The sequence below is a fragment of the Mus pahari genome, chromosome 4 (genome assembly GCF_900095145.1).
Source record: "Mus pahari chromosome 4, PAHARI_EIJ_v1.1, whole genome shotgun sequence".
Classification (NCBI taxonomy): Eukaryota; Metazoa; Chordata; class Mammalia; order Rodentia; family Muridae; genus Mus; species Mus pahari.
This window is the reverse complement of record NC_034593.1, coordinates 48,498,287-48,513,092: the sequence shown is the minus strand read 5'-3', so window position 1 is coordinate 48,513,092 and position 14,806 is coordinate 48,498,287. Positions and strand designations below refer to the sequence as shown.

The 14,806-nt window shown below is 40.2% G+C and overlaps 1 protein-coding gene across 10 annotated transcripts in view; it reads right to left on the bottom strand.

Moving 5' to 3' along the window:
• Dclk1 (doublecortin like kinase 1) overlaps nt 1–14,806 on the bottom strand; it is a 293,977-nt gene that overhangs the window by 65,878 nt on the left and 213,293 nt on the right. For 5 of the 10 annotated variants that reach the window (XM_021195918.2, XM_029537365.1, XM_029537366.1 and 2 more), the window contains exon 6: nt 8,327–8,421. In XM_021195918.2, the coding sequence (XP_021051577.1) occupies nt 8,327–8,421 (95 nt within the window). Of the gene's footprint in view, nt 1–93; nt 4,841–8,326; nt 8,422–9,324; nt 9,741–14,806 lie in introns of those variants that run through there. The other 5 variants (XM_021195924.2, XM_021195923.2, XM_021195926.2 and 2 more) reach the window with 4 other exon arrangements.

The following is a 14,806-nucleotide window of genomic DNA, read 5'->3' as shown; positions in this document are numbered from 1 at the left end:
AAGAGAACGGTGTCCAAGGCGATAAAGGCGACCCTCGTCCCACGGTTAGTTCAATTCCAGCATCTAACCAAAGAAACTCACTGAACAACATAGGCAGTTCTTCCTGTTTATTACATGGTTTGGCTAAGCTGCTAAGTGTCACAAAGGTAAGTTCAGGAAAGGGTAACATGGTCGCATGTGAAACACAAGGTACAGCATTTTCCAAGGAAACTACAGAAGAAGGGCATGGAAGCTTTCAAACTGGGTAGTTCAATAACATTTCATTAGCTCTCATCTCTACAGGTTTCTGCAGATTGCCTTGAATGATGTATTTCCTAATATATTGCTGCTTAAACCATTTTAATACCAAATGCTTCCCCCCCCCCCAATGGAGAGACTACACATCCAAGCAACTCCAACTGCAAATGGTATGCAACCTTTATAAAGAAAATTCAACTTTATAACATTCATAGTGTTTCAAAGAGTCCACAGGAGAAAAACAAAAGGAGCTAAGTTCCTTGTCTGGCAATGTGTAAAAACACCTCAAAAACACATCACAGTAAAATTAACTTCCATATTCTTTGCCTATTAACCTTCTAATATTTACTACCCTGGCTTCAAAAATATTGCATGGCCATATATAATACAAACACCTGGGTTTCATGCTTCACTTACGCTACCTCAGAATTTATCCATCACCTTTTATTACAATAAGATACATTTTTAAAGACAGCACATGTCATGCACCCTTAAAATTAGAGTGAGGGCCTTAGATTTTTCCCGTTTTTCCCTACACATGTTACAGGCACAAAATTACAAATGTTTTTCAGCTGACAGTTTAATATGCTGTATCAGGCAATCACTATAATGAATTTGACGTATCTCTGATTTCCACACTATTTCTCTGTGGGTTTGTTCAACCAAACATGTCTGTCACTAACATGCACAATTAGAGGCGCTGGCAAGGCCAATGCAGATAGGCACAAATGCACAAATGTACACAGACAGTAAACTTCAGCCAATAAGCATTTTCAAGTGTGTATACACTCATGTAGACACACATATACACACACACAGCAAGTTGTCTTCAAAACATTTTAACAGTTTATAAGCATAGAAAGAACACACAGCATGGCCTTACATGTTGTCTGGCTTCATAACAAAACTGCAAATCAAATTTATTTTGACTTTTTCTACTTTTATTTCAGCATAACACTCTAGTGCCCACATGTCTAGAAATCAGTTTGTTTTGTGAATGTTGATTGATAATCACTGTAGTCATCAATACACACACAACAGGAAAATGTCACTGCATTCAATCAGGTTACTGAGCATCAAAAATTTACAATAAAAACATTAATATTTACATTTATCAATCAATGCAAGGTTGGATTTGCTTGGACTTCAGTTTTTTCTGTTTGTCTGGATTTCAGTTGGTCTCGGATAAATCAGAATATTTGGTACTGCTTCATCATGTTAATTTAGCAAACTGATTTGGAGCTTAAATATGTGCCAACTAATACGTATGTCACAACTTTATCACATACAGCTTTATATTTAATTCTACGGGAGCCAGTAACTTATAAGACCATATCACAAATATCATCCTTTATTCTTCATGTTCTATATACATACACAGATATTTATGTAGGCACACCCACATATACACTGAGTCCTGCAAATGCACATAAACACTCACACACCTGTATAGATATATGGCCACCATTAGAAAAAAAAATCCTAGTAGTTCAACAGGTAAAATATATGGATTTATCTTTTAGGATTATTCTTATGTATTCTCATTCACAATTACTTTTTTTAAAATGAGGCTTTTAGAATTCAGCGTTTTTAAATGGAAACAAAAGTACAGTCAGGTATGGCTGCAAAGAAGAGGAGGCGAACACCCTTGCTGCTTAGCATAGGGAGCACAGGCAGGTGCCAGAGCTGCTCTGGGGATTGCAGACAATGGGATCGGATCTTGAAATGCTAAGGTGAACTCATATGTGCATTGCAGACACGTGTACAGATGGGTGGAGCCCAAACTTCGAGTTTAGAAACCTAGAAGAGTACAGACCTTCTACTAAAAGGACAAATCAAGACAATGACTTTTCCACATGGCTTCTGAGTTCACACAGAACACCACGTTTTGTGTATCACTAGGTTTTTAGCTTATAAAATGCTGAAAGCAGAGGCCTCTTTGTAACATCTTTCTTTCTAGGTATGTCTAAAAAGAAAAAAATAATGTAACCACAAATACAAAAGCCTGAAAAGGTGGACACAGCATAGTCTATGTTTAGGGGATTATCAGCAAGAGAAAAGTGTGTGGCTGTTGTTGGCTGGAGTTCTCTCCTTCTCAGCAGGTCATTTTTAAAGTTCAGCGACTAATGATGTTAGAAGGATTCTAAAAGCAGCCATGTCTTAAGTCACTGTTAATTACCCATTGGGTCTTTACCGATGACCTGGTGTGCTGCTTGGATGTTTAAAAAATTCTGCTTTTGGATAACAGAATTATTCCCCTGCATAGGAAGAGATCTCAAGAGTGTGTATTTCAATCTAAGAGGAACTTTAGTTTCAAAAGTAAATGAGATATATGGCCCTTGAACAATCCTTTAATAAAAGTCATATGTTCAAAGATGAAATGCCATGGGATAGCATCTCTCTGGAACTACTTGAATGGAAAGTTGGCCACAATACCTATTGGCAATTAGTCCAAAAGTCTACTCTCTTTATGCTGTGTCTAAACAAAGCCACGATCTTTATAGCCATTGGCAGTATCTGCTACTTACCCAGAGCCGATAGCATTTATTGGGTTTCCATAAGATTGACTACACAGGGGAGTTGAAATTACTGGAATTTATGTTTTGTTCTGGACCATCTGACCCACTGCTTTCAATGCATTTTTGACAGGTTAGTCAAATACATACTAATCTTTTATGGGCTGACCTATATTAAGTAATGCATTTTTACAGAGACATAACATCGCAACAGACAGCACCAGCACGGCATCCTCACAGATGTTTACTGTTTCAGCTAAAGACAAGGCAGCCCTTTGATCTCAGCAGGAGTCTCTGTTCATGTCTATTGGAAACAGTTTTAAAATCTGAAGTCTGGAACAGGTATGATCATTTTCTGTCCTTTCAAGATGGAGGGATCAGTCTGCAGTTCTCAAATAACACGCCAGCGGAGTTCCCTCTCCTCTCTAACAGGCAGGGTAGGGAGGCACTAATTATCACTCGGCTAACTTTTCAAATGCTGGTAGGATGCCTGGACGTCTTATTTTTCTTTTTCGGTTGGAATATTTTATTCACTTGTCAAGTGAGATGCTAGCATAGGTAACTATAAACCAGATGGGGAAATTTGCTAGCTGAACAGTCTACCGAGAGAAATAAATCAATAACATTTGAAACCATATGACAAGGGGACTCCTCTCCATCTTGAATCGGGCATTTTCAAAATGTTTTCAAGAGAAATTTGAAAGAAATCTCAAGTAAAAGGCTCCAAATGGCACCATACATTTTAAATCTGTCACCCTACTGAGATATGTCAAGCCTAGAGAATATAAAACTCATGCTTTGTAAGTCTTAAATTGTTAGTGTTTGAGCTAGTAAAAAGAAACGGTCACGGGTATGGTCTAAATACAATACATCATACACATTGATTTCTAACATCTAGATTTAAAAATAACTGTTTTACATTTAAGCAAAGCTGACTTACACTTTTGAAAATAGAGGACTAGAGGAGAAGAATTAGTAGGTTAATGTTTTAACAGTGGGTTATAATCATAGACACACTAGGTTTGACACAAAAGGAGTTTTGCATATGAAGATATCCCAAACAACAAGATGCAAGATGATCAGAATGGAGCTTTGGCTATCTGGAGCCCAATGTACAAGCTATGTTTAGAAGAATTTCAATTCTCAAACTGAGTTTATTTTTAAAAAAACAGTATGAGTCCCATTTTTTTTTTAGGTCAAAATCTTTACACACTTGAAAAAAATAATAAGTATACTGTTGCTGTTGTGGGGAAACATTATACAATTAATAATAATGTCAAGTTGTTCGTGTTTCCATGTAGCTGAAACTATTTTTACAAAAGATAATCTGAAAAAAGAAAAATCCACATGACAACAACAGCAAAAACAAAAACCCAGAGAATGTTCTTACTGCTTAATATTAGTCTTTGTGAGATGTCTCCTATAGGAGTCCCTCAACTCCCTTCCAGACATATTCACTCAAAAAAATCCTCAAGAGTTTTTGTACTATTTTGCAATGAAAAAGCTAATCAGCTGTCTGATTATTTTTAACTTTTAAACTAAAAAGGTAGAAGATTTTTTTACCTTTTAGAAAAACTGTGTCTGTTACTTTATTAAATTTTCCTTATACTAAGTACTGAAAAATTATATTTATTTATCTATCTACTTACTGATTAAAAAGAATACTCATTGACAGAAATGGTGACTCTGTAATGCTGGATCGTTAGGGTGGTTCTTGTTCTTAATATTGGAGTCATATATGAAATTTATCTGGAACCAGACCTTAGTCATAAAATTCTCAGCGACTAACAAATATTGTATTCAAACTCTCCTCAGTTACATCAAATGGAGGAGATACTTTAAAAAAATTTTTTTTCTTTCAAAGAATACCAAGAATACCACGAGTAAAAAATGTCTGCACCCTTGCTTTTGTATAACTTAGTTACTTATGCAAAACTCTTTTGTGTATTTTGCTGTTAGATGCTTGCTTGCTTAGGAAATGGGAAACCTTGATCCCATCACAAACCATACACATCGCTCCATTGTGTCTTTTACACTGAGTCTCCTACTGAGTCCAAATCATCCGACGAGAGGGGGCGGTACAGGTCCTGTAAGATGAAGGGCAGGACAGATTCGTTTACTTTGCTTTCTTGGGTTCCCTGCTCCTCTCTGCGGAGCAACTTGGAAAGGAATGGGTCCTTGGCTCCTAACATCATTACAACTACTCAAGACACCAACTTTGCATAAGAGAAAAGATAACACAGGCAACGCGATGATTTCGTTTCATCAGAAAGAAAATGCTTCTTGGGCTATGACGGGCTCCTGCCTCCCTTGGAGTCCAGTTGAGTTACGGCCCCTGTTACCTGCCAAGACCACCTCTGCTATTCAGTGTCTAGGCAATTCTTCCATGGACATTTTCTTTCCATTCTGGGGAGAAGAATGTGCTCACCTCACAAAAATAATTTGTCAGATGCAGCAGCTGGCATTCAGGATATTCGGGACAGTAACTCCAGCATGCAGCTGCACACAGTGTAAAGCCAGCACACACTGCCCTTTCCATTTTATGCTTGGGTGACTGGAAGAATTCTCAGTTACGCACGCCCACATCCTATCCCAAATCTCCATCTAGTTCCTAACCTCTTACCCATCTCTTCCCTTCTTTCTGCCACCCTGTCTGCTACTATATCTCAGTGCTGGTAGCCAAGCAGCCTGCTCACTTCCACCCAGTGTCTACAGCTGGCTTATTTTCAGTTTTGTGCCGCCCACTCCTACGTCATCTGAGGGCTCAGTTATTCTACAAAAGTCAGTGGCGTGGGAGTGTAATGGGGGGCTTCATTCAACCTACTCAGTACAACACATTTTTTTTCTTAATGTTTTAAGAAATGGAACCTCCCCCCAAAAAGGTTTATGGATAGGAAGAGGGCCTAAAAATTTGACTTCTGAGGCCAAGAAGATGCTTCTAGAAGCCACTTTAGTAATTGTCCTTTGTATAAATGGTTCACTGTCTCCAGTGTGTTTAATGAAGAAATGAATCCGACATGCAGACTTGTCTCTCAGATGGCTATTCTAAAATGTCAAAGGAAGTAATTTAGAAACTTGATCTTAAGGGGAGACAGCTTATTAAATCATAGTTAACATAAGTAAAATGCAGACTTTTTTGCTTGTAAAAAAAATCAGTTATATATCTTAATAATCCTTTTAAAAATTAGCTTATCCTCCTTTATTTTAAGGTGTGTGTGTGTGTATGTGTGTGTGTGCCAACTGAATTTCTGGGTATGTTACTAGGCAACACAGAAAGAAAAAATAGAAGTGGCTACTGTTTTCTAATTTGCAATAAAAGGAATTAATTCATTCTTTGAAGTGTCTTCTTTTAGCACATACCATCTTTCCCTTATTTCAATATTTCCTGCATAGAAGAATAGCCAACCGTTTGGAAAGAATATTAACCAAATTTGAAACAGGAACAATTTTTAGGGATATTCTGGTCCTATTTTAACAGGGAGAGGTTATTTGATGCAGTTGTCTACACAAAAGGATGAAAGCTTCTCTCGGTAGAGCAGCTGGAAATGCCTCCATGGTACATAGATGGAGGGTGTTCATAAATTCAAAGGCTTGAGAAAAGACCCATCTTTGAATACGTGTAACCAAACTCAAAAGCCCAGAGCCTAAACCGGCTTTGAAAGCATTCAGTATCCTGCTTACAACATGTGCTTAATAAATGTTTTCAGATGGTGCTAAACTCTTTGTCCCTCTAAAAGTAAATGAGAAAAATTTTGGTTCCCTCAATGATAGTGCTATACTGGTGGCTTAAATGGCAAGATAAAAAACCTGTCAGCGAGCCATACCTGTTAATAATTTCCAAAGGGCTAAAAAGTGTTAACTATGTAAGTCAATGACTAGGATACTGGATAAAAATTTTCTGCCTCAGTTGAACAAAAACATCCCATGGGAGCTGAGAAGAAAGGAATGCAAATTCTAGCTTTGCTCTGCTGATAAATGATAACTGAGAAAAACTGTATACTCTGAAGATGGAGGGGTCCCTACCAGAAACTCCTAGGGAGAGACTCTGGCCTGTATTCTCAGTCATTCTAAATTTAGTCTCAACAGCTAACTTGAGATATTGCAAAGTCTTGAGACTGAGTTCGGTGGATCAAAAGGTATTTTTGTTCCTGTGCTAGCTCTGAAGCACATATACACTTCAAGAGAAAGGCTGTTCTGGAGACATCCTCTGTGCTAGATCTCTGACTGGTCTACAGAGGGGAGCCTTGCTGGCTAGTATTTGTGAGTACAGGATGGCCACACCAGCTCTTCCCTCACCTGAGGATAATCCTTCAAGAGAGTGAATGAATGTGGCCAATTCTGTAGCTCATTCATGATTCCTAAAATCACTGAAGACTGACCACAGACTTCTCTAATAAAATTGATCCCACCATTGAATAGAGAAGCAGATACAGAATCACAGGCTTTAACAGACTAACAAGCTCAACTCAATGCTAGACGAGTCAGCAGAGAAAGAAAGCTGGGGCAAGAGGTTCAAAGTAACTGTAGACTGACTGATTTCTTTTTGGCCACCCACTTAAAAAACGATTGATGGTTTTAGCAGCCTGAAGATCCAGTTTGAAAGAGGAAGCTTGACCGAGAGGGACTTCATATTTGATGAGCTTGAATTCATCAATTTTTAGAAGTGTCATTTAAATGCACAATAAAAGAAATTAAACTTAGACATTCTGATATTTACATGCAATAGCCTCTGAGAAGTCCCTGTTGATTGAATTATTCAGTAGGCACCATCAGATAAGTCACTTAAGTAAGCATAACCCTCTCGTCTCTGAAATCAGGACCCTGAGGGACATCTTCGTTTTCCAGCATGACCTTTTCTTTTTCCCATCCCCAGTTCTCCCCTTCTGGCCTCAGTATAACTGGAGTGGATGAGCAGTATAGGCAGTGAGGGGATTTAGAAGTTTTTTTTTCATTCCAGATGAAGAGCTACCAGTCACCCCCTTGCTTAGCTTTGGAGAAACTGACACTGCTTCCAGTAACTTTCACACATCTGTCTCTACGCTCAGGGTATTTCTCTGCTGTTATACAAGAGGCTCAAAATAAGTTTAAGAGAATGTGCTCAGTGTGGGTCCATTGACAAAACTGGCATCCTATGTTCCCATGGCCTGCCGCATGGGCTCCACAGCTGCTCTGGACCACCCTGCTTACCACTGAGCAATGCCCACCAGGATGCTGCCTCCACTGGCTTTTCCTTCTCCTTAAGAGACTATCCACGTCTGTCTCTAATAAAACCAGTTATGACTAAGGACACTTGCATGCATAATAAAGTATGTGTACTATGAACCAACAAAAGGGTATTTAAAACTGAAGCAGCAATTGCATATTCTATTCAGAATTAAGACTGGCCATATTTGTGGAAATTGAAAGACCTGGATCCTAGCTAGACCATAGCAATGGTGGGTGATCCACAGCAGATTACCCTTGCCCTGGCTTGGTCGTTCCCCCAGAAAAGCAGCACTTTTTGCTGACACCCATGCCACTTTGCAACAAAACCTAGACAGATTTTTAAATAGATGGCTTGCTTGTGTCCTTACCCTCTGCTTCCTCAGGCTTCCTGGGCTGGTGGGTGATGGACTTGGTGACTTGCCCGAGCGTGGAGTAGAGAGCTGACTACCAGGGGTTCCATTAACTAGAAATACGAGGAATCACACAGAGAGAAAAATAGCACATTAAAGAATTTTCATAGCAATTCATCTTCTCAAGGAAATAGACATTCAGAAGAGGGACATCAGCTAAAAATTAGACCCATAGTGTGACTCACGAAGAAAAGCCTTAGGGAAGAGCCATCTTCAGATACTAACTGTTCTGTCAATCTTGTGTTTAATACAACAGCAGGTTATATAATTTTTAAAAATGTACTTTGCACAAGTTTTATTTATTTATTTATTGGTGGCTTTATTTAAGCCAAGAGAGATTTTCATGAATATGTTCAAGGCTCTGAGATGCACGCATATGTGTGTGTGTGTGTGTGTGTGTTTAGTTACCCAGTGGGAGAAAATGTTAAAATCACTCACAGGTGGCATTCCCAGAGACTTAAAAAAAAATGGACCATTGTGTTTTATAATTTAATAACTCACTTTTAGACATTTCTACATTCATTTATGTCCTGTCTATCCCCTCCCCCCCAGCCTGATTCTGATGTGTCTGTCTCAAACAGGACAAAATAATTGCCCGCAGATGCTGAGAAACCACACACAGTTTGTCTTTGTTGCTATTGAACTGATTAAAAAAAAAAAAAAAAAAAGCTGCCAACAGGTCCCAAACTCTGGAATTCTACCCAACACTCAAGTTGTGGAAAACACTGTCAGCAAGCTGAGATGAAACCACGGAGCCAGGCTATCCTTTTCTCTAGCGAGAGCCTCCTCTGAGAACACATACCCCCCGAAGACACGACTGTATAAAGATATCAAAGGTTGCCTGCCACTCTAACTTGGCAACCTTGCAGATGCACAGGGAGAGAAGAATCAGACAGGAGACACATACATTCTGGAAGGTGCCCTGGGGGGAAGAGACGGCAGTGCATTCCACTTACCTTCTATGAGCTCTAACATGGACACAGTCTTAGTGTTTGACCTGACAATAGCCAAGAGCCAGAGCCTCTTCTCAGCACCCAGCCCAGCACCCAGCCCAGCACCCGCAGACTGGGAAGCAATTGGATTAGCTAGGGACAGCTAAGGCTGCTCCGGGAGCGGGCTGAATGAGATGCAGGATTCATCAGCAGATGCCTTTTCCTGCGTAAGGCTGACGTCTTCCCAGCGGCAGTGGGAGGTGCGGGTTCTGTCTTAGGCTACATCAAAGGTGTCAATTAAGCCTCATGCCAACGCGTTGCCACCGCAACCCCCCACCAGACACACACACTCACTCCTCACTCCGGAAGCCCCAGCCGGCTCAATCCCTTTGCACTGAATCATAATGAAGCGCCTCTGGGGGCAGGCAACTAAGTGACTCACACAAGAATCAAAATGACAATAACTCTCCCCAAGCCTGGCAAGTTTCAGGTGACAGGGACCACAAATGTCTCTGTGTTTGTTGATTTTATTTTTCATACACCTAGTTCTCATAAAAACGTAAGGAGCCAGCGTTGGGGAAGGTTCCTTGGCAACTTTTGTCTCTACTCCAAAGACCTTTAAAATGCCACATACTGTACTAATTGATAGTTTTTTCCTTTGAAATATATTGATAACTATTTCTTTAAAAACTTGGGAGGGGCTTGCTTATGTTTTGCGTGGCACAACAGCAAGCTGTGAGCATTTTAATTTGCTTGCATGCTACTAGACTGTCTTTATTTGATGAATCTCATGTTCATGGCTTACTGCACTGGACTTCCCAGCCAGTGGTCTCTAAGGGAAGGGCTAGACTAGAAAACAGAAGATTTCAGCACTGTTATAGATGCAGAATCCATGCCTACCAAGGGAAGAGTTGCTGCACCTAGTGGTTGGCTAAAGGGCACCTTTTAAAATTCTCATCAAAGCACCCACTAGTTCATTGCTTCTAAATGACCTTAGACTCTGTGTGCACAATGAAGAATGCATAGATAGATAGATAGATAGATAGATAGATAGATAGATAGATAGATGCACTTAAAGGGTTTCTTCTCTTTTCAGTTGGATTCCTAGGACTCTCAGATGCCAGGTAACATGTAAATATTTTCACCTGTGAAGCTGGAAAAGATATTAGACATATCTCAAACAAGACTAACTGAGAGAGAGAGTGCTTCTCATTTTCACTGAGTAAATATTCACTATATCCCTGACATGTCCAGATACTGTGTTTAAAAGAAGAAAGAAGGGAGTAGACCATGAAAGGGGATGGGGAGTGGATCCTAGAGGGAGAGAGTTTAAAGTGAGGAAGGATTTGAGAGAGCTTGCAGGGAGGGATAAACATCACTAAGGACCTGTGAAAAAAATCATATGGAGACCTATTTTCTAAGTTAATTAAAATATAATTTTTTAAAATATATTTTTTTATAAGTTAAATAAAATATAATTTTATAATTTTAAATATAATTTTCATTAGGTATAATTTTAATTTATATTTTTAATATAAATTTTAAGCTAAGATTAAAAGGGTCATGGGAGGGGATAGTGCTCCTTCCAGAAGCTACAAAAGTATTCATGCTGATAGAGTCTTCCCCAGGAAGGGAATTGAGTGCCGCTAATGCCGGAAAGAATTCAGCTTACTGCCCTTGACCTGGCTGTCCACCGGAACCGATGGTCAACTGTGTTGCTGATGCCACACACTATGGGCACTGAATGAAGGTAAATCAAGCTGGAGGAGATCTGGAAGCTTCTTTCCAGCAAGCTGTGGTGGTTTGAATGTGAGTGGCTCCCATTGGCTTACACAGTTGAACTTTTGGTTCCAGGTTGGTGAACTACTAAGGAAGGATTAGGAGGCGTGGCTTTGTTGGATGAGATATGTCACTGAGTTTGGGCTGTGAGGTTTCAGAAGCCTGCCCCAGGCCCAGTCCCCACGCCTCTATCTCTATTTCTCTAAAGTAGTGGTGCTTTCAGCTACTGCCCCAGTGCCATGCCTGCCTGTCCACCACCACGCCTCTTGCCATGATGATCATGGGCTAACCCTCTAAAACTACGAGCAAGCCCCCAATTAAGTGCTATCTCTATATGCTGCACTGGCCATAGTGGCTTTTCACGGCAATAGGGAAGTAACTATGACACTGGCTTTCACGGAGCTGGAAGGAGATGCACAGGATGCTGGGGAAGAAAATTCATCACCCAGCTGTGAACCTTTCGAGCTACAGTAAGATCAGTCCTAGCAAGATGTGCCTACTGTGTAATAGTGGCATGAATGTATGGTTGATAACCAACTACTATTTTAATGGGATTAGAGGCCTTACCTCAGGAAGGAACTCATGCCTGTACCATTAACCTGGCCAAGAGCTGATGGCCAAGAAACTGTAGGCCATGCAGGGAATCCACAACTATAATTTTGCTACATGGACACATGGCCAAATCATATTATAAGTAGACATGTTTATATCCATAGATTGGCATTACTACCGATCTTACTCAGAGAAACTTATTTCAGTTGGTAGTACCTAGTACAGAGACTCATAAATGGTTAAAATGCCAAGCCTCAGGAACATTCTGGAAGAGGAGACACATGAAAATGGGAAAAGAAGGACATCTTTTGGGCATGATATGGCCATTGTACCCATGAACTCACTGAAGCTGCTGTTATCCAGACAAAACCTGCACAAGATTATACCCATCAACATTTCATCCTGCAAGAGGTCCCGGCATTTCTGAGGGTTTACTGACAGCTAATGGTTGCTAGGGAAAAGGGTACCACTTTCTTCAGTCACACAGCCATGATACATCTTTCATGCTCCAGTAAACAGCCTCTCACCTCCTCTCATGCAAACACCTCTAATTAATGTAATGGGTCACACATTAGAAAGATAGGAAGGTAGGTGGGACACACTGGGAAGAGTAAGGATTTTAGCAGAGAGGGAGGGGGGGCAACAGAGAGTAATGGAGTGAAAATGACTGAAGTTCATCATATTCACACATGAAACTGTTAAGACTAAAATAAACAGACAAATAAATAAAAATTTTGGAAAGTTAGGTATAATGGTAGAAGCCTATCAATTTTTGCAGTCATGAAATGGACGTAGGGGGATAGTATTTGATTCAGCCCAGGATACACAATCACATCAAGGGATCCTGGGTTATGTAAGAAGACCCAGGAGAGGCAGAAGGGCATACGGTTAATCAGGTAGAATCACTACATGCTAGAGTTTGCATATCACTAGGAATTAAAATGAGCAGTGGGAGAGAAAAAAACCCACAACTTCTGCTGAAGTAGGGGCTCTCCTAAGTGGAAAAAAAATGACAGAGAAATGTCTTCAGGAAATGACTAATGGTATCTGTGTCTCTCTGGGAGAAACAGGGCACAGAGGGCTGGATAGACTTGCCTGTGACAATTTTAAAATACAAAGGTCTCTTGAGGTAACATCAGTGGTTAGATTTTCCCCCATCTTACCCCAGACAGTTCTTGGTAACAGAATCAGAATGCACATGGACTTTTGATCTGTCTTTTCCTCTTCTGGAAACACAGAGCTAAATTCTGCTGTAAAAGGTAGCTACAAAGAGAGGAAGGAAGGAGAGCCACTCTGGGGCCTCTAGGATGTAAGAGACACTAAAAGAAGCTACACACCAAACCCACTTCATACTTACTACCACCTCAGATGGAAGTCCCCACCCCTTGCTGGCTAGAGTAACTAAGCTTCTCCAGGAGCAAATGGCTGCCATGGTTTCTCCAGGCTTTCTGCACATTTGAAGATGTTTGTGGTATGAGAGGCAAAGAGCCCTGAGCTCTATTTGACCTTCAGGACTTTGGTAAAAAAAAAAAAAAATTAGATTTTACGAAGAATTTGCATTTGTAAATTGTGTCTTACCTTCAAACAAAAAGTTAATTAGGAAGTTTTATCAACATTCCACCAGAATACAAAAAGAAATATATGAAAAAAAAAAAAAACTAGGAAAATGTTTAGGAATGAGAATATAATTCATAGAATATAATTTCATGAATTTTAATGAACAAGTTTAAATTATTACTATTAATTTGGTTTTTGGAGGCAAGATCTTGCTAAGTATCTCAGGCTAGACTGGAATGTGATCTTTGTCTTTTCAGCCTGTTGAGGGCTGATTATAAAGCATGAGCCCCCATGCCTAGATTTTACAATAGAATTTTTATAAGTTAATATAAATGTCCAAGTGTTATCTTCAATGGTCATTATTTCCTTTATCCTTTGGAGTGCATGTATAAGTTGCAAGCTGTTTGCTATGACTAAAAGTTCTGATTTGTTCTTCACCTTTTTTTGTATTTTTAAATTTAATTAAGTTTTAATTATTTTTTTTAAAAGCACTACATGGTCACTTTTTGGAATGAAAAAAAAAATTGCCATTGCCATTTTCCTGTCATGGTCTAACATGTAAAGCTTGTTTATCTTTGTCATTGAAATATACAGGACCAGGAAAGAGAGTGGAGACAAATGCATGCGTATCTGTAGGTCCCAGGGTGAGGCTCTAGACCCTGCCTTAGACTGCCTTTGATTTCCTAGACACAGAGAAGACTGCTAATGGCTCAGAATTTCTTTCAGAGCCCTGTGTCCACGGCTTGCCACACTATCAGGATGACGTAGGTAGAAGAAGAATGAGAAAGCATATAGACTCAGCAAAACCAAACCAACACAAACAAACAAAAAACACCCACAAGAACACAAAGATGGTAGCATAATAGAAGGGAACAGTTCTTTTTCTTACCTTTTTTTTTTATTAGATATTTTCTTTACATTTCAAATGTTATCCCCTTTCCTGGTTTCCCCTCTGAAAACTCCCTACCCCATCCTGCCTCCCCCTGCTTCTATGAGGATGTTGCCCCAACCATCCACTCACTCCAACTTCCCCGTCCTGGCATTCCCCTACACTGGGGCATCGAGCCTTCACAAGACCAAGGGCCTATCCTCCTACTGACGTCCCATAAGACCATCCTCTGCTACATATGCGGATGGAGCCACAGGTCCCTCCATGTGTACTCTTTGGTTGGTGGTTTAGTCCCTGGGAGTTCTGGGGACATCTGGTTGGTTGATATTGTTGTTCCTCCTATGTGGCTACAAACCCCATCAGTTCCCTCAGTCCTTTCTCTAACTCCTCTGTTGGGGACCCTGTGCTCAGTCCCATGGTTGGCTGCAAGCATCCACCTCTGTATTTGTCAGATTCTGGCAAAGCTGGGTGAGACAGGGCTTTGATGACTCTGAAGAGACCCTACACTGGGTGGAAGCAATGGAGAGGAATGACCACCAGCAACAGCAGCGGTAAAGGATAGAAAGACACGCTTCCTGGTATTTCCCAGTTCATTTATGCAGTCAGCAACCACCCAGAAGGAACCACAAGCCAAACGGATTAAATGACAGAAGTTTTGAGTTTCTAACGGTTGGTCCAAGGCTGTGGTTATAGTGAGGGGCTTAGCTCAAGCATCACGGGTCAGCATGG